The sequence below is a fragment of the Gadus macrocephalus genome, chromosome 21, assembly GCF_031168955.1.
Source record: "Gadus macrocephalus chromosome 21, ASM3116895v1".
NCBI lineage: Eukaryota > Metazoa > Chordata > Actinopteri > Gadiformes > Gadidae > Gadus > Gadus macrocephalus.
In genome coordinates, this window is record NC_082402.1 from 18,200,789 (window position 1) to 18,222,128 (window position 21,340).

Consider the following 21,340-nt stretch of genomic DNA (forward strand, 5'->3'; position numbering starts at 1 on the left):
GAAACACTGGTTATAAATGATATTCAATGACAATATTGTATCTTAATATATCGTAGAAATATAAACTGATTCACTATTTGGTCATCTGCATTCTTTTATTAGTCTTTGAAAAAATCATTTTGAACATGTACACATAAAATATCAAACAGCACATTGTGGACTCAGGAATTAAACGCTTTAACAAACAATACCTCTGAGAATGATTACAATGAAACTAATATTTACAAAAATATTTGCACTAAAGAAATCACAAAGTACATGAAATTTATTTACAAAAGCATCCAATGTTACAGTAATTCACAGACAGTTTGAGTACAAAAGACAACGCATTCTCCAATGATACCAACAGCAAACGTACAGCAACACCAATGGAAAGTATTGCATCTATTGTTTTTACTATACTCACTGATTTTGGAATGATTTTAAATATTTTGTTCCACCAAACTGCAAAAAAATGCTTTCTCTGCTCTGAAACCATGGTCAAATAGTCAAATGGATGCCTTGATCATTATTTCATTTGTATGTTAGCTTTTTTTTTCATACATCAGAAAAACATTTGATATTCACAGTTAAATATATCTCTTTATGACTATGGTCAATATATTATTTTCAACAGGTAACCATGCAAATGTTTGGTTTGGAATGAGTACCCATTAATGATGGTTCAGCTGAATGTTAGTTTCAGTGTATCAGGAGAATTAATTACCAAAGAACACTTTGGACTGGCTGGCTGGCTGTTTGTCGGCTGGATCCTTTAAAAGGGTCATGGTTGTATGTGTCAGGAAAGGTCTCCCAGTTGCTCTCTTGGTCCTAGGGTTTAGATGTGACACTGACATTGTCATACCATTATGATATAATAACTGGCAGACTGGTTCATCCAGCAGTGAGTGTTATGAATCACAGTGGAGTGTTTGAACTAAGTCCTCTTATCCAAGGAGAAAAGTGACAGTTGTGGAAATCAATTCTTTCCTCGACTCGATCGCTCTTCCCATCTCATGTGAAAGGAAGATTATTCTGACGACAGAATTGTACTCCAGAAAGTCCTTGAATTTGATTAGGAACCGGGAACACAGAAACTATATGACACATATTGGTTGTATGGTGATGAAAATAGATGACTAATGAATGAGAAGCTGTGGCAAACAGCTTCTCATTCATTTCGCTTTGAATGAAGTTGATTTGTTACAGATAATGAAATGCACTTTTCTAACCATTACCGGTTTTGTTTCATGAAAAAATTCCCTCTCCCTCTCCAAGTACTGATAGATAAATGAAAAAAGCTGACTTCCGTCCTTTACTAATATGTGGTATAGGTGTGTAAGGGACAATGTTTATTTTAAACACACAAACTTCCAAGACCAGGCGACCGACCCTGTGCCAGTGTAGTGGGGGCTGTAGTTGTGCTGCTTCAGACCACAGATTATTCTGATTATTGTTCAGACCAGGCAGTGTGTGTTCTGTGTGTGTGTGTGTGTGTGTGTGTGCTCAAACCAGGGTGTGTGTGTGTTTAGACCAGGCAGTGTGTGTGTGTGTTCAGGTGGTGGGGTCCTGGCAGTGGGCGCAGTGGTCCATGTCTGTGGAGTAGGGCTCCACCTGGATGGTGACGCTGGTGAAGCCGAACTTGGTCCTCAGCAGCTCTGTGGCCTCCGTCAGCACCAAGTGGGGGTCCGCCCCCTCGCCTGGGGAGGAGGGGCTACTGAGTTAATCTAATCCCTACAAACAGACGTCTCAAACCTATTGTAAAGGCCCCGGTGTGTCCAAACTCATTGACTCATGGCTGGTCTGGGGGTCTACATCACATAGGCGGTCTTTTGGAAAGAGTTTACTTATGGAAAAAAAGTAAACTCTAAAACTAACCCTAACCACTAAATGGGATTATTTTATTTATTTGCGAGGGCCTAAAGTGTAGTGACACATCATGTATGACTTTGCTTACTCAACCGACGTTGATGTCATTCGGTTGGATTTGCACTTTGTTTCAAAGTTTCCAGCTTAGTACGGGTCTGTAAAATAACTATTTCCGATGTTATTCAATTCTCCTTAATAACTTGTTTTGAATGATAGCTCTGAGTCCAAAAGTAATTATAGTGGTGGTCCAAAAATCATCTAAAGGTAGAATGGGATGTGTGTAAACTGGAACGCTTTTCATTACTCTAGTGTATATATACTAGAGTAGTGCCTAGCCCATGTCTAGGGCAGGTGAGTAATGGTCTCTAGTGTGTATCCCATGGCAAGAACATGGTACCAGCAATATAGGTTGCATAAAATTGGAGAATAACATAAACCTCCCTCTACCTTCAGAGCCTCCCTTTACTGACCTACGGCGAGGTGGACAGACACCAGGGAGCGGCCCAGAGTAAGGGCCCACAGATGGAGGCAGTGTGCAGCCTTTACAGCCTCCAGGGACAGCAGCACCTCCTTCACTGAGCTGAACTCAACCCCCTTGGGAGCCCCTAAGACCGAAACACAGAGCATTACCAACACGGCCATTGGATGGCAGCTTTACACACAAGGCCATTGAATGGCAGCTTTACACACAAGGTCATTGGATGGCAGTTACACACGAGGTCATTGGATGGCAGCTTTTTACATGAGGCCTAAGATGTCAGCAAGGCCAGATTGAAAGCAAAACAAAAAGGTTGGTTTGCAGTCCAGTTGTGATTTTGCCAAGCGTTTGGAGCTCTCTCAGGTGGTTCGGACGTGAGTGGGATGAGGAGGACAGTAATCGTGTATCTCTGGTCCAGTCTTACCCTCCATGAGGATCCTGAACACGTCCTTGAGGATGGTGAGGGTGGTCCCGAGGACGAAGACGGAGAACAGGAAGGTGCAGATGGGGTCTGCTATCTTATATTCAGGCTGAGGATATGGAGGAGAGGTGGATCTAGTCATGGTGAAGAGGCGCCGTACCACATACTGCCCTCTGACGCCACAAAACCTTCAACTGCTTTGGCTGTGCAGCGGAGCAGAAAGCCCAGGCACTGATAGGGGGTGTGTGCTCTGATGAGGAGTGTGTGCTCTGATAAGGAGTGTGTGCTCTTATGAGGAGTGTGTGCTCTTATGAGGAGTGTGTGCTCTGATAGGGAGTGTGTGCTCTGATGAGGAGTGTGTGCTCTGATGAGGAGTGTGTGCTCTGATGGGGGGTGTGTGCTCTGATGAGGAGTGTGTGCTCTGATGAGGAGTGTGTGTACGATAAGGAAAGTGTGTTCTGTTAAGGATTGCCTAATTGTCTAAATGTCTAATTTAAGAAGATTCAGTCACCTTACAAAGGACTCAGGAATTCACCATGAAAATGTACTGAACCCTCATACACAAGTTAATAACATGAAACAGTAATAATAGATTTGAATAACAATAACAATTTGCATAGCAACATAGAAAACATAGAAAACAATAATTTCATACATCAGAAAAACCGCCAATTGTCCAAAGAGCAGTGTTTTGGGGGGGCCATATGATGAGCTCTTCAGTGTTTTTGGGGGGCCATATGATGAGCTCTTCAGTGTTTTTGGAGGGGCCATATGATGTGCTCTTCAGGGTTTTTGAGGGGCCATATGATGAGCTCTTCAGTGTTTTTGGGGGGCCATATGATGAGCTCTTCAGGGTTTGGTCGTCATTAAGGTCTCTACCACCTGTCATTCCAGAGCACGCACTTCAATACAGCTCGTCTTATTCCCAAATAATAAACACCGTTTTGAACCAGCCAGTCATAACATAATGTTCTCAGTTGTCAGGATGAAACTAATATCTCACATCATTTAAAACCAAATAATAACAGTTACGGCGAGCAGTAATGAAAGGAAGCCATTCAAAATATTTCATTACATTTAGGCAGGGCTCCCAGCGGAGACCCGAACAACAAAGAAAAGGGAGATGATCAGTATCCTACTACACAGTCTGGTCCGTCCAGTCAACAGGTTCCTAGGTTTGTGTGGTAGGAAATGAAAGAAGCCCTCCTATCATCACGGAACCAGAAAACTGAGGAAACGCTAGAATCATTTAACTTTAAGGGGCAAAACATCGCAGGTGCATTTGTGTTGTAATTACGTGATATTTCACCATTCATGGGAGACTTCTTATACAGGCGTGTGTTCTGAGTGTGTGTTCTGTAGGGAGTGTGTGCTCTGAGTGTGTGTTCTGAGCGTGTGTTCTGAGTGTATGTGTGTTCTGTAGGGAGTGTGTGTTCTGTAGGGAGTGTGTGTTCTAATCGTGTGTTCTGTAGGGAGTGTGTGCTCTGAGTGTGTGTTCTGAGTGTCTGTTCTGAGTGTGTATTCTGAGTGTGTGTTCTGAGTGCGTGCTCTAAGTGTGTGTTCTGTAGGGAGTGTGTGTTCTGAGTGTGTGTTCTGTTGGGGCAGCCTGGGGGGCAGAAAGGGATGTTGTTTACCGCGTTGTAAACAACAGGATGTGTATCGTGACAGAAGGACGACCTACCCGGAAGAAGATGACGAGGGCGGCAACCATGACCCCGACACTCTGCAGCAGATCCCCGACCACATGGATGAATGCTGCGCGCACACTGGTGTTGTCATGACCACCGAGGAGTGTGTGGGAGTGGCCGTGAGCTGTGGAACTCCCACCGCTGTCGTCTAGCTGGTGGTAACCTTCTCCGTGGCCGTGGAAGGTAGTGGAGTGGTGCAGAATATAAGCCATGCTAGAATGACAACAATATGAAAGTCACCATGTCTCATCTCATCTCATCTTCGTCCGCTTATCCGGGGTCGGGTCGCGGGGGGAGCAGCTCAAGCAGGGGGCCCCAGACTTCCCTTTCCCGGGCCACATTGACCAGCTCTAGTCCTGGGTCTTCCCCGAGGTCTCCTCCCCACTGGACGTGCCTGAAACACCTCCCAAGGTAGGCGCCCAGTGGGCATCCTTGCCAGATGCCCGAACTACCTCAGCTGACTCCTTTCTAAGTAAAGGAGCAGCGGCTCTAATCCGAGTTCCTCACGGATGGCTGAGCTTCTCACCCTATCCCTAAGGGAGACGCCAGCCACCCTTCTGAGAAAACTCATCTCGGCCGCTTGTACCTGCGATCTCGTCCTTTCGGTCATCACCCAACCCTCATGACCATAGGTGAGGATAGGAACGAAGATCGACCGGTAGATCGAGAGCTTTGCCTTGCGGCTCAGCTCTCTTTTCGTAACAACGGTGCGGTAAAGCGAACGCAATACCGCCCCCGCTGCTCCGATTCTCCGGCCAATCTCACGCTCCATAGTACCCTGACTCGCGAACAAGACCCCGAGGTACTTGAACTCCTTCACTTGGTCTAAGGACTCATTTCCTACCCGGAATAAGCAATCCACCGGTTTCCTGCTAAGAGTCATGGCCTCAGATTTAGCGGTGCTGATCCTCATCCCAGCCGCTTCACACTCGGCCGCCAGAAGATCCAGTGAGTGCTGAAGGTCACAGGCCGATGATCCAATGAGGACCACATCATCTGCAAAAAGCAGTGACGAGATCCTCAGACTACCGAACTGCAACCCCTCCCCACCACGACTACGCCTCGATATCCTGTCCATGTATATCACAAACAGGATTGGTGACAAGGCGCAGCCCTGGCGGAGACCAGCACCCACTGAGAACGAAACTGACTGGCTGCCGAGGACGCGAACACAGCTCTCGCTTTGGGAGTACAGAGATTGGATGGCCCTGAGGAGAGACCCCCTTACCCCATACTCCCGCAGCACCTCCCACAGTTTCTCCCGGGGGACCCGGTCATACGCCTTCTCCAGATCCACAAAACACATGTAGACCGGATGGGCATACTCCCAGGCCCCCTCCAGGATCCTTGCGAGAGTGAAGAGCTGGTCCGTAGTTCCACGTCCGGGGCGAAAACCGCATTGTTCCTCTTCAATCTGAGGTTAGACGATCGGCCGAACCCTCACAATGTCACAATGTAACAAACATAATTAATAGTTTGGGATACAAGTCATAATGTATTTAATACCTTTATATATTCAGGCAGAATCATACGATTCCAAGTACTGATGTTTAGAACCCCCTAGACCAGCACTAAGAGTACTCCCTGAGGCCTCACAAGATGTTGACGATGACGGCGCCGCCAGAGGTTAGCAGCATCACGTGGCCGTTGATCTCGTAGTCGTTGCGTATGATCCTCTCGATGGCGAGGTACACCAGGACCCCCGTCACGATCCAGATGGACATGACGGACACCAGGGCCCCCAGGATCTCTGACAACAGGATGAAGAAGCAGAACCTCATGTTGTTTAGCAATGGGGAAGAAACTGGTCCATAAACTAACGGAGGAAGATAGACCACAGCTCCTCAGAGTTTGAGACTCTAAGCCTCGTAGGTCACCAAATCACTGATAATAATGAGGGCGGTAGGCCATGTTTGGTCTCTCTTGTGGGGGTCACCTGCTTTTGCTATTCGTAATGAGGCTCAGTTGGATGCGGGGCTCGACCTCGTTGTCTACCGTAGCTCATTTCATTCTTAGTTTCAACGTGTAGGAGTCGATAATACTGAATAAAAAGAAAACTGGTTCCTGAACCTGATCTGTGCCAGCCGAAGCTCATGGTCTTTGTCGGAGGTCTGGACGAGATCCACAGGGAGAACAGGCTGACCATCATGCTCCCCAGGTCCGTCAGCAGGTGGGCGGCGTCTGTCATGATGGCCAGGCTGTGGGCCAGGTAACCTCCTGAAGGACAGGAACACATCAGTACAACAGTCTTAACCTCCTGGAGGAACACATCAGTACAACAGTCTTAACCTCCTGGAGGAACACATCAGTACCACAGTCTTAACCTCCTGGAGGAACACATCAGTACAACAGTCTTAACCTCCTGGAGGAACACATCAGTACAACAGTCTTAACCTCCTGGAGGAACACATCAGTACAACAGTCTTAACCTCCTGGAGGAACACATCAGTACAACAGTCTTAACCTCCTGGAGGAACACATCAGTACAACAGTCTTAACCTCCTGGAGGAACACATCAGTACAACAGTATTAACCTCCTGGAGGAACACATCAGTACAACAGTCTTAACCTTGTGGAGGAACACATCAGTAAAACAGGCTTATACGCCTGGAGGAACACATCAGTACAACAGTCTTAACCTCCCGGAGGAACACATCAGTACAACAGTCTTAACCACCTGGAGGAACACATCAGTACAACAGTCTTAACAGGCCCAATCCCGTTTCTTTGCTCACTGTCTCAACCCTACATCTCAACCCTAACCCTCATTGCTCATGCTCATTGCTACCCCTCATTGCTACCCTAACCGATCCCCTACCAAATGGGACAACCCTACCCTGTGACGTCATCATGGCCTCCCTGTGCCCCCTAGCAGATAACCAGACCCCTGGTAATGTTACAAGAGACAGACTGGCTGCCATTGTCTCGGGCAACGAGCAAGACCCATTGTAAAGATGTTTAACCTGAAATGGTATTTATATTTTGTAATTGGCACGGCCTGGCGAGACTGGCCACACTCACACTGGCAGATTTGAGCACGGTTAGGTGCTAAAACAGCCACGGCCACGGCCAGAAGGCCTAGTGTGAATGCACCCTTAGATAATAATCGGTTAAGAACAAGAACACTTTAGAAGAAACACTTTATTTAAATAAGAAACACTGAACCACACATCTAAAAATACACACAAACGCACACCTAAAAATACACACACACACACACCCTCTCTCAGCTTTTGAGAGAATGGTGGAGAATCACATCTTCTCCACCATTCCGCCAACTTTGCCTCGCTCTCCTCATGCCTCGCCTGCCCCCTGGCACTCTCCTCTTGGAAGGGGGTCTGGGGTGGTGGAAGAGGTGCCTGGGGTGGAGGAGCATGAGGGAGAGGTGGGGGAGGCTGGTGGCAGTGGACTCAACGAAGTCCTGAAAGAAAACGAATAAGAAGGAAATAGGAATTATATGCCAGAACTGGTTGATATGGCCATATGTTATGTACAATATATAATAGCTATGTACACAATATAGTCCTGCCAAAAAATACATTGATTAACCATGTAATATTACAATATAATATAATATATTAGTATATATACTATTACTTAGAGAATATTACTAATATAATATCATATATTAGTATAAAGCTTATTTTTAACCTGGAGTCACTAGAACATGGAAGATCTGGATATCATACGACATGATATCCAGCCCGGCCGTCGCCCGGGCTGCAGAGCCCTAGATCGGGCTCTGCAGCCGGCCGAATACCGGGGTCATGCGGCCCTTGAAAGTCGGCCGCGGACTATCGCGATCTTCCGCGAAAGTCGGCCACAGACTTCCGCGATCTTCCAAGAGTCCGCGGCCGGGCTTCGCAGAGTATGCAGAGTATAATTAATAAAATAATTACTAGTTAATTACAGAGAAAACACTTACATTTGTGTTTTTCCAATCCTGTCGCATCTTTTCGCCCTCCATCTTGTCTAGGATATTTCTTGATTTTCCGTTTTCTCGCAAGGTATTGTGGGAGCAAGTCAGAACTGAAGCGCTTTGAGGGTGCCCATCGAAAATCTCAATTTTGAGGGGATGTTAGCCCTCCCCCTACCCCTTAAGCTACCTTTAAACGGGTATTGGGACATGGCTCCACGGCGAGTGAACGCGCAACAGCGAGGGTTAGGGCTGAGATTTTGAAGCGAGCAAAGGATTGAGATTCAACCTTAACCTCCTGGAGGAACACATCATTACAACAGTCTTAACCTCCTGGAGGAACACATCAGTACAACAGTCCTATTCTTCTTAAATGCTGCATTTGGGTGCACCAATTTAAAAAAATCACACATCAGCAACTGATACCAATATTTATTGTGTTTTGTTTATTGTTGTTTATAGTATTTATAATTGGTAGTTTTTTTAATTGTTTATCTTTAAAATGTGTTAACTGTTGACCACCAAACTTCCCGTATGGGTTTATTGATGTGAGAAGGCCGTCTCCTTTTACAAAAGGAATTTCAATCATCTCAATGCTTTTGTATCTTCTCTTTGAAAGCAACATGGAGGCAAACTGAGACTGCCTTCCTCCTCCTGTGACACTAGGGTTGAGATTCAAAGGGAACATAGAAACCAAACGCTGGCACAAATGGGCCCTCTATGGGTAAAAAAGGTTTTAAAAAGTCAGTTATTGGCCACCGAAAACGTTGGATCCGTCTGGACGGTTGGCCAAAACGCACCAGACTTATGCGTTTTCACAAAAAAAGCGGAGCCTAAGTGTGAGTATTTTAAAACATTGGTTATTCTTCTTACAGGGTCCTGCAGCTGTGTCTACTACTCTTTGGGGGGTGTCTACTACATGTCAAGTTAAAAAGGCTGGTGTCATTTGCTGATGACTGCTTAACAGCATACAGATAAGGATTGACTGAATACTATGATGAGCCCAAAGAGCCCCAGCAGGATCAAGAGCCGCAGGAGCCCACGGAGCCCACGGAGGCCAGCCGCAGGCTTCAGGCTACGGAGGCCAGCCGCAGGCTCCAGGCTACGGAGGTCAGCAGCAGGCTCCAGGCTACGGAGGCCAGCCGCAGGCTCCAGGCTACGGAGGCCAACAGCCGCAGCAGGCTTCAGGCTACGGAGGCCAGCAGCAGGCTCCAGGCTACGGAGGCCAGGAGCAGGCTCCAGGCTACGGAGGCCAGGAGCAGGCTCCAGGCTACGGAGGCCAGGAGCAGGCTCCAGGCTACGGAGGCCAGCAGCAGGCTCCAGGCTACGGAGGCCAGCAGCAGGCTCCAGGCCAGGGCCGACTGTAGCCCTATGGTAGCCCTAGGCGAGATGAGTTTTGCGCCCACCAAAAATACTATGACGGATGCTCAAGAATATGCTTTGTATGTAAAAAATCAAAGGCAAAACATCTTACTTTTGCAACGTTTGGCATTCTGTCATCATTGACTTCGAATAAAATGACCAGAATGGACAACGACGACCAACTAGCGGCCTATCTTCTGTTTTTTTTGCACATTGTTTGAGTCGTATTCAGCTTTCAAGTTTATAGAATCCATACCATACCATAATCAAAACTTCTAGTAGTAGACCAATGGAAAGTAATAGCATGCACAGACAAAAACCAACTATTTGTTCTCTCTTTACCAAGGACATGCATAAAACCGACGTAGAACCATAAGAGGTTCAAGACTAGGTCCGAAGGGTTTTTATGTTTCCACGTTCCCGCAACGCAATGACCACGGAAAGGCTTCGACGCAGTCGTGAACGTTTATGGCTCTGCGTCGGGTTTTAATAAGCGGACCAATCACAGCTCTTGCTGCTGCGTCGCCTCGACGGAAGGTTACGATTTTTGGGAGGCGCAGGCTGGCCCTTGCGGATGTGCTACCGGCCCCAGCAGCATATAGAATTGATAAGTATTCTTAATTGGAAATGCTGTAATTTCTTTAAAGTATAAGGCAAGGCAAGGCAAAGCTACTTTATTTATGTAGCTCTTTTCATACACAAGGCAGACTGAAAGTGCTTCACATATAAACATTGTCATACAACAAAATAAAAGAATATGGAAGTAAAACAAAATATATGAAAACAATTAGTAAATAGAAGTGCAAAAGTAAAAAAAAGCATTTTTAGAAAGTGCAATGTATTTAAGATCAGATCAACAGTCTCTCTGGTACCCACGCCGGGACTCCAACCCGACCTAAAGGAACTTGGTCCTTTCTCTGGGACTCCAACCCGACCTAAAGGAACTTGGTCCTTTCTCTGGGACTCCAACCTGACCTAAAGGAACTTGGTCCTTTCTCTGGGACTCCAACCCGACCAAAAGCAACCAGATTGTGGGACTTCAACCCAGATTCTAGTTCTCTAACCCAGACAGAAAACGGGTCTCAAACCCTTATCCTTACAACAGACTCTCTGGTATCAGATCATGTATCTCTCTGGTAAAAATATAAACTAAAGTTAAAAAAGTATTTTAGCAATAAATTAGAAAATAAAGGCAAAGCTAATGTAATGTATAGGGATTTATAGGTTAGCAGCTTGATTATTAAATCAATTATGTAAGATAATTAATTATTAATTAATTATCGTTAATCGTTATCTTTTGTTCACTTCAACATGCTCTGATGCTATTTTCATCCATAGTAGTAAACTACATTCATAGACCTATAATTATCCCATTCTGTATATTGTTTTATCCCAACCGCTTTGTTTCGGAAACCAACTTCCTGCGAAAGAGTGATAGCCAACTGATAGAATGATAGCCTGCTATTAGAATGAATAGAATATAATATAATAGACTTTATTTGTCATTGTGCATTGGATACACAACGAAATTTGTTTGTGCAACCACTAACAAAAGTGCATGATAGCCTGCTATTAGAATGATAGCCTTCTATTAGTCATCGAAGGTCTCCTAAACGTGGAATGTACACCCACTTATCAAAATTGACATCACTATTTTACACTGATTGAAATCCAACACCATAATAATTTAATCATATCAATCATATGATACTTTGGTGAGGGTTCATTCCATACGTCTTTTTCTCTGCCGTGACTCTTATATTTTCGTTGTAACAGATTTAAATAGTTGAGCAGACAACACAACACAATATAATACAGTGTACAATGGTGGCCAGAAGGGGGAGGGTGGCTATGCAGAGTTGAGGTGGACTCTGACCAGGTGAGTCTTGAGTCTTTTCCGAAAGATAGTGAGCGACTCTGCGGTCCTGAGAACGGCAGGGAGCTCGTTCCTCCACTGAGGTCGCAAAACCGAGAAAAGTTGTGACTTTGCTGAACGGCCTTTGCTAGCTGTTAGCGATGGCGGTACCAGACGTCCAGCTGAGGTAGTTGAGCGGAGGGATCGAGCTAGGGTGGTTGGCTTTAGCAATGCTTGGAGGTAGGCAGGCCATCATCTTAAATTTGATGCAAGCTACTACAGGGAGCCAGTGGAGGTCCCGGAGGAGGGGGGTCACATGGGAGAACTTCGGTAGGTTGAACACGAGGCGCGCTGCCGCATTCTGGATGCGCTGCAAAGGTTTAATCGCAGAGGCAGGAAGTCCAGCCAGGAGTGAGTTGCAGTAGTCGAGGCGGGAGATGACCAGTGATTTGACTAGAAGCTGAGCTGCTTCCCTTGTCAGGAAAGGCCGGATTCTGCGGATGTTGTAAAGTGCAAATCTGCAGGATCGGGCCACCACAGTGATGTTTGTGGTGCAGGATAACTGATTGTCCAATACCACACCGAGGTTTCTGGCAGTTGGAGAAGGAGATACAGTGATGTTCTCAACGGTGACCAGTAAGTCCATGTGTGGGCAATCTTTCCCTGGGATTAGGAGGAGCTCGGTTTTGTTGAGGTTAAGCCTCAGGTGATGGGCAGTTGTCCAGGTGCTGACGTCCGCCAGACATTCCGATATGCGTGTTGCAATCAGGGCTTTATCAGATGAGGGGAAAGAGAGAAATAGCTGAGTGTCGTCAGCATAGCAGGGATAGGAAAGCCGTGTGATGCAATTACAGAGCCCAGAGATCTGGTATAGAGGGAGAACAGAAGAGGCCCCAGTACAGAGCCTTGAGGGACACCAGTTTCAAGCGTGCACGGTTTGGACAAGGAGCCATTCCATGTCACTTGATAGGTGCGGTTCATCAGGTAGGATACGAACCAGGAAAGAGCAGATTCAGCGAATCAGTGCAGAGTGGCAAGGAGGATCTGGTGGATCACCGTGTCAAATGCTGCGGACAGGTTGAGGAGAATGAGAACCGATGAGGGGGACGAGGCTCTGGCAGAACGGAGGAACTCAGTCACTGCGAGGAAAGCCGTCTCAGTGGAGTGTGCCTTCTTAAAGCCTGACTGGTGAGGGTCAAGCAGGTTGTTGGATGAGAGATAGGAGGACAGTTGGTTAGCAACGGCACGTTCCAGTGTTTTAGAGAGGCATGAAAGAAGAGATACCGGTCTGTAGTTCTGGATGTCGGTGGTATTAAGAGTTGGTTTTTTGAGGAGAGGCTTTATTCTGGCAATCTTGAAAGACGCTGGAACAATGCCTGAAGTGAGGGAGGAGTTGATAAGTGAGGTGAGAAATGGCAGGATGTCGCTTGAGACATCCTGGAGGAGAGAGGAGGGGATAGCGTCAAGGGGGCAGGTGGTGGCATGGTTAGATGTTATTATTCTGTTGACCTCGTCAGAGGTGAGTGGGCTAAATTGGGTAAAGACAGAGGAGGGGATGGAAGGAGGGAGGATGGAGGCAGGGATAAAAGAAAAGCTAATGTCCTTCACTTTCTGGGTAAATTAGGTAACAAAGTCATCAGCAGTGAGGCAGGAAGGAGGTGGGGTGAGGGAGGGTTGAGGAGGGACGAGAACAGGGAAAACAGTTTCCTGGGGTTTGAGGCGGAGGAGTTGATTTTGGTCCGGTAGAAGGCAGATTTGGTTGTTGACACGCTAGAGGTGGAATCAGACAGAAGGAAAAGATAGTGAGATAGATCATTAGGACAGTCTGATCTCTTCCATTTCCTCTCAGCTGCCGGAGGAGGGGGGGGTGAGGATCGCGTTGATCTGGAGTGGAAGGGACAGAGGGAATCCAAGGAGTAGGAGAGGGAGGATAGCAGAGTGAAGATTCATCTGTAGATAGTTGAGTGAATCGTTCGATAGAAGGTAGTGAAGACAGAACAGTAGAGGTAAACGTAGAGGGAGAAAGGGATTTGAGGTTACGGCGAGTGGTGACAATGTGGGGACTAGAGAGGAGGGGGGAGAGGACTTCAAGGGGAGAGAAAAATTGTGATGGTCAGACACGGGGAGCGGGGTAACGGAGAGAGCAGAGGTGCCGCAGGACCTGGTGAATATTAGGTCGAGCTGGTTCCCGCCCCTGTGTGTGGGTGGAGAAGGGGATAGTGTTAAGTCAATGGTGGCGAAAAAGTTTGTTAGTTCAGGTGAGTGCAACTTCTCTGGCAGGATGTTGAAGTCGCCGAGGATAACGAGTGGCGTGCCATCCTCAGGAAAGCAGCTGAGGAGGGCATCCATCTCGTCGTAGAAGTCACGGAGGGGACCTGGAGGACGGTAGATCACCACAATGGAGAGCTTGATAGGAATGGTGACAGTGACAGCGTGGAGTTCAAACGCAGATCTGGCCAAGTGTTCTAGTGGAAGGACCTGGTAGGACCACATGGGCGAGATGAGGAGACGGTCCCTCCTCCTCGCCCGGATGGTCTAGGGGTGTGCGAGAATGAGTAGACGGTGGCGAGGGCAGCAGGAGTAGCAGAGTTCTCTGGAGTGATCCAGGTCTCTGTCTGGGCCAGGAAGTGAAGGGTCATGAGGGACGCGTAGGCTGAAATCAAGTCTGCCTTCTTGACCGCCGACTGGCAGTTCCAGAGCCCTCCCATCTCCTCAAGGTCAGTGTAAGCAAGGATAGGTGGATGGCACAGATAAGACGGGTTACTGCGCTAGTACGGGTAGAAATCCTGACAATGATTGAAGTACGACACATAGCTACAATAGGGCAGGTGGCCTCCCAGGGCTTCCTCGAGGGACTCCCTTAGTCTTTGTTTCCCGGGTCTTCGTTTTCTGGATCCTGACGCTACTAATAGCTAGCCCTTAAATGGGCATGGTAGCTCAGGCAGACTTAGCTCCGCCGAGCTATCAAGCCTTTTGTTCACCCCTTAAGTGGCAGAAACTAGCAAAAAGAACTACCTCTTAACTGATAACAACAGCACAGGTCTAAGTCACACTGCAGTAACAGATGGAAAGTTAGAACAGGCAATTGTAATTCTAAACACTAGGAATCTTAGTTACCAAACTCACCTACAGCCAGATATGAGACAACCTACTTGTAAGACAAAATGTATTATACAGTTCAGGGTGTACCCCAGGATATACTTCAGGGTATACCCCAGGATACACTTCAGGGTATACCCCAAGGTATACTTCAGGGTATACCCAGTATATTCTTCTGGGTATACCCTGGGGTATACTTCAGGGTATACCCCAGGATTTACTTCAGGGTATATCCTGGGGTATACTTCAGGGTGTACCCCAGGATATACTTCAGGGTATACCCCAGAGTATACTTCAGGGTATACCCAGTATATTCTTCAGGGTATGCCCTGGGAGTTACCCTGAGGTTTTTCCGCTGTATTTCCAAGGGTAATCCAAGGGTATATCCTGTGTATAAGAGGATACCCTTGGTATACCCTGATACTTCCTGGTTACGTGGGATCTCTTTCTAGGATTACTTCACAGGAGATCCTCATCATGGTACATTGATAAGAATGTAGGAGGGCCAATGATGTTTCTGTTCAAGCCTTTATCGTCACTGCACACATGAAGCGTAATAGGAGATAATGGGGCTTGACGGTTATGGTCTTCTATAAATGACAAAACACGACAATAACAATATATTGGCCACCGTACAACATCACACTTAGGTACCTAAAAAACAATGAATAACAAAGGAGGTGAGGGATAGGCCTACCCCTGCTGGGATTATAGAGAACTGCATAACATAAACAGATTCCTTTACAATAACATAACATAAGAAATTCAGGTAGTAGGGGAGCTCCAGATAACGCTTTATGTGCAGTGTGCACTTACACACAATATTTGATCTGTAGTCCGGCAAATAGACACGCAACACTTATAGCTTTTACCAAGCTATACTGGTAAAGCATTCAATCCCATCCAACATACAAATAACCATTAAAGTACAACATATGAACTCACTTTATCACATGCAACCATAGGTGTGTCTCTGAATCACAGGGAGGGCCTGTCAGTTCTGTCTGCTGCCAGACAGAACAAAGAAACTGGGCAGGATAGATAGAGTCACCCTTTAATGAGGAGCATGTGTGGTGAGAGTGGGTGGGTCCAAACCATGGAGGTGGAGGAGGCTTGCTGAATAGTATGGCTCTATTCAACACTGGGTATATCCTGGGCTATGTCCTAGACGATATTCTTGGGAATATCCTGCAGTAACACTGCAGGATATAAATACTGTTTATATATATATATATATATATATATTGTGGTCATATCAGGGTCAACATGACACATTGATAACAATAAATATCTAAACAATAATTACCCAGAAGACATGAATAAACAGCCCTTTCTGGATATTAAGTACAGCATGGTTACCAGGTCTATCCCTTCCTATACCATCATAAGAGTCATCTGAGAGCATCAGTATTAATCACATTCTGGGTGAAGTATTTTTGCTGTCTGTAAAGCTCTCACCTATGACCTCTCCGATCATGAAGACCAGGCACACAGCGGAGGCTATACAGAGCTTCTTCACGGCCAGTCGCTTGTCCCCCCTCTCCTCAGACTCCATGGCCTTGTTGCCATGGCAATGTAAACCAACTGGTCTCTGGAGCTCGACGGTGCCGGCCATCCCTCCATTCTGGGTACTAGGGTGTACCCCTTTGGAGTCTGGAAACGTGCTACAGGGGACGAAATGAGAATGGATGAGATTAGACGATGTTCAGTCAAAGGCAGGACCAAGCGATGGAGGCCCAGTGGATTGCACTGCTGCCTAACAGCCGTAGTTTGTGGGGTTCAACCCAGCTGACACCAACAACAAAACAAACAATATGGATTTAGAAAAGGTAACCATTAAAGAGGAAATGAATTCTAAACTGTTTTTGGGGGGGTGGGGTTAAATGTGGTTATATGTATTTTATGATCGTCAACACAGTACTTCTTTTCCATTTGTTCAGTGTTGATGAAATACAACCTTCCTTAAGAGAAAGAGAAAAACTGCAAACACATTTTTTTTATATCTGATAGTCTTTGAATGTGTGTTCCCCTTAAGAAGAGAATATGATTCTCACTGCGTCATGCGTATTGTGTAGGCTTGGAGGCTTGTGAGCCCATCCCCTGACACACTGCAGTAGTGCTTAAGCCTGATCAATGTAACCAATGTACTGAGGAGATCGCTGACCGGGAGGTTCTCCCAACGTGCACAGGTGCGTGGACGGTGCACACACAACAGCACGCTGAAACACAACGCACACGGTGCCATACGATAGGGCTCGTGTGCAGTGAGGACGACAATTGGAGATGCGGTTAATGAGGTGGAAAAAGATCATTCATCCCCCCCTCAGAGGAGATAACCACTGCTGAGCACCTACACACACACACACACACCCCACACACACATTCATACGCACACACACACACACACACACACACACACACACACACACACACACACACACACCCACACACAAGCACACATTCATACACACACGTGCATGTACACACACTGACACAAACACAAATCCATGCACAGACATGCACGGACAAACATGCACGGACACACATACACACACACACACATGCACGCAGACACACACACATGCACACTGCCAGACATGCTGTGCATGTGTGTGTGGGTGTGTGAGCATATCTGGCAGTGTGCATGTGTGTACATACATGCAAAGTAGACACAGATAAACTCATCAAGCCAGACCCGCACCCACCCACACATGCTCTCACACAAATACACACCCACACACACACACTGAAGCCAGCATGCGCGCATACACTTCACACAATTGCAAACCCAGACATACATACACAAAGACACACATAAACAAACACACACACACACAGAATACTCAAACCATACTGTTTAAGATGGATTAATTTATTGAGGATGTATTTATGATATATTTGTAATCATGCAATGTCATCCTAAATGTTCAACATTTTTATAGTTTAACATAACAATACTCCCTACTACGCCTTATATGCTTGAATATAATTAGCTTTGTATGATATAATAATGTTGCAGTGTCAGTTTAGTGATGAGAGAGCTTAAAGTCGGTCATTATGTTAAACCAATAACCTGGACAGTGCGTAGAGTCAATGTAAAAGGTCTGCTTCTCAGAGAATGGACTCCAGGATCTCAGTGGACTAACAGCTGTCACCCACTGTACCAACAACCGCGCTGCATGCTCCCAGTATTCCCATTAACCAAACTGTAACTAACAAGGGATGTTCATTAAGAAATTATGTGTTGTATGCTGGGTATTTCAGTTCTCTAAACAGAGAGACATATTGAATGAGACAGCTTTTTGGTTGGTTTACGGATTATATTAATACTCCAATAATTTTTCCATGTGATACAGCCCTACCACAATTAACCATAACCATATATTTATTCAACCTCAGGAAAAGAGTCCAGGAACTACATCGGCAAATAATTTGTACCTTTTTTTTCTATTGTAATGTTTTTATCTAAATATCCCACAAGTACAGCCTGACACTATGCACTGGCCTCTCAGGGACAATGACCTGCAGTATCTCGTCTCTATGGAATGATGGGGTGGGTGTGTGTGTGTGTGTGTGTGTGTGTGTGTGTGTGTGTGTGTGTGTGTGTGTGTGTGTGTGTGTGTGTGTGTGTGTGTGTGTGTGTGTGTGTGTGTGTGTGTGTGTGGGGGGGGGGGGGGGGGGGTATGAATCTGGCCAGCCATCCCTCGCAGGATCTTATCAGACCAGGTCAAGCATGCTATGAGCGTCTCTCTCTGATTGAGTCAATCAAAAGAATGAGAATCATTTAATATCCCGGTATTGTAACAGGCCGAGAGGTTATCTGGAGTACGCATGCAAAATATTGAATATAAAAATATAATAATATAATATAATACTGATGCAATATTACCATCAGTGATATTTTATAGTATAATACTGATGCAGTATTACAATCACTGTGATGTATAATATAATACTGATGTAGTATTACCATCAGTGATGTGTATGATATAATACTGATGTATGTAGTATATATATATATCCCTTTTGTTTGATTGTCTGTAATGTAAAAAACGGATCAATTATTATTATTATTATTATTATTTTTATTATATCCATTAGTGATGTGTATGATATAATACTGAAGTAGTGATATGTATGATATATGTTGTATTACCATGACACTGATGTTGTATAATATAATACTGTTTGACATTCAAATTGATTGGCAATGCAGGGTACTGCTTTGTATCTTCTGATATCATACCAATATTGTCAAAATAGAGAAAAGGCCAATATGTATAACATTAAGCAAGAGGAAAGTCCCTGTACGGTTTTCAGGAAGTTCTAACATTATGTTGAAGAGGATGACCCACTAATATGACACTGAATTCGAGATTCGACAAATTGGAGAAGGCGGGTGAACTATATGTATGCCAATAAATGACAGAAAAGAACAACGAATATGCAAGGCCTGACACGAGGCCGTCACGGGCCTTTGCAGTAGAGACGCTAGACTAACCACACAGTCCTCATATCAGCTACTGCGGTAGAGGCTGCGGAAGTCCCGCCGTCACGGGGACATTGGTACCGAGGTGACGCCGCCAAGCGCGCGCACACACACACACACACACACACACACACACACACGTATATATATATATATATATATATATATATATATATATATATATATATATATATATATATATATATATATATATGTATTTATGTATAGATACATATACATATACATATACATATACATATACATACATATATATATATATATATATACATGCGCAAGGGATTCGGAAAGGGGTCTTTCCTATCTGTTTGGACCTTTCGGGGCCCTCCCATGGGTCCTTTGGGTTGGGAAACTAATCGGGGTTCATTGGTTAGAGTTGATTGACGTTGGGGTGTATTTGTGAATCTTGTGTTCATGTTGCGTTCTTTGCACCATTACTGAAAGTTTTACGGTTGTTGAACGGTTTGCGTGTGTTCTATTGTATACCGGTTGGTGTTCATAAAGGCAGCCAGTAGTCGTGCGGTGTGGGCGCGGAACATGCAGTGAATTGCTGAACTTGGGCTCCCGTCTCGTCCTTCCGATGCTGCTCGTCAATTATATATATATATATATATATATATATATATATATATATATATATATATATATATATATATATATATATATGTGTCTAATATATAGCCTATAAAATTGTTCCTCTTGTTTGTTGAACATACTGCAAAATAAAGATAATGTGTTTTTATTTATATTGAAATATCTATTTTATTTGCTAAGTCAAATATCTATTGACCTAGCAAATAATACATTTTACAGAGTTTCCCTCCACAGGCCTATAAGAGCTAATTAAAAGAGGTGATAAAGGCCGTATAGACCACATGAAACCTGTCTCTTCATCCTGAACGCCTGTCCTCGGGGAAATGGGCTAATGACACATCACGAGCTGCTTCTCCCTGGAGTCCTCCGCTCCATCCGTCCCCCGCGCTCCACAGAGCAGCAGAGCGTGGACCTCATTTGCCGCTTCGCCCTGCACCACAACCCGCCGCCTAGAGGCCGCTCCCCTGGCTGAGGCTCACATAAAGCCACCATTACCTTTACACTTGAACCACTCATGGGATTCGTGCCAGTGTATTTATTTAAATCGTCGTAGGCCTACTTCCACTTTTAATTGTCCTCACATGTCCTCTGAAATCAGAGGGTTTCGGGGGAAATTCTGTATTCAAATGTAATACATGATGGGCCCGCATTCTCTTTAGAGCAGCTGTGGCAGCTTATGTCGTAGGCTACGAGTCCTTCTATTTCTTCCACACATATACATATACATTAAATCGATCAATATGCAACTAAACAACTGTAAATTAAGCACTGTAAATGCACTGTGTCTTTGCACTACTTTTGTGTTTATTGAAGTCTCAGGTGACTTTTCTTGTGCTTCTCTTACAAATTGTAGGCCTATTACTTTTATATTATGCATTGTTGAAGGGTGTCTGATGCTCAAGCATTTCATTAATGTTGCTTTAATTGGTTTTGAATATGACAAATAAACCGTCTTGAGAAACAGCCACATCCTTGTTTAAAAATCATGCATCTTGAAATCAATGCATTGTAATTGACTACCGTTAACAAAAAAGGTTGGGAACCCCTGGTTTAGAGCTATTGCTGATGCACGGAGCAGGCAGATCATGCCAGGTCTTTAAATGCAACACCGAGAGAAATATATTTAATCAAACACCTTCAGAACACGAATACGCATGCAACACAGACTGGAGCTTTATCTTGGTTAACACAATTATGAAACATGCTTTCATATCTCACCCCTTCGATTTCAATGAATCCATTTGAGCATTTTTGTCATGAATGAGTTGCGATTTCTCCGTTTTTGTCCGGTTATTATCCATTCTTCCAGAGGCAGTCCGTTCTCTTTCTAATGAAGGTGGGTTTCTGCAGATTCTTCTTCAATTCGACTGTCCGCTTAGATGTGTTGGACGACGCAGGAGAAGTTATCCTTGGTTTGGACCGTCCTCCCGTACGTGTCTCCCTTAAGGTGCGAGGCTGATGCAGGGGCGGGCTCCAGACCCGGGACGTGTCTCCCCTGAGGTGTGAGGCTGATTGAGGGGCGGACCCGGGACGTGACTCCCCTGAGGTGTGAGGCTGATTGAGGGGCGGGCT

General features: G+C 45.3%; 1 protein-coding gene across 1 annotated transcript; it reads right to left on the reverse strand.

Annotated features, from left to right (window-relative positions):
* Nucleotides 1-76: 76 nt before the first annotated feature.
* Nucleotides 77-21,340, reverse strand: slc30a2 (solute carrier family 30 member 2). The gene is made up of 8 exons (XM_060042112.1): nt 20,987-21,340; nt 16,126-16,331; nt 6,506-6,652; nt 6,032-6,185; nt 4,429-4,648; nt 2,751-2,856; nt 2,319-2,453; nt 77-1,679 (listed from the first exon to the last, which is right to left on the reverse strand). Exons 1-8 carry the CDS (start codon nt 21,067-21,069, stop codon nt 1,534-1,536), a joined length of 1,197 nt encoding a protein of 398 aa, XP_059898095.1. The 5' UTR covers nt 21,070-21,340; the 3' UTR covers nt 77-1,533.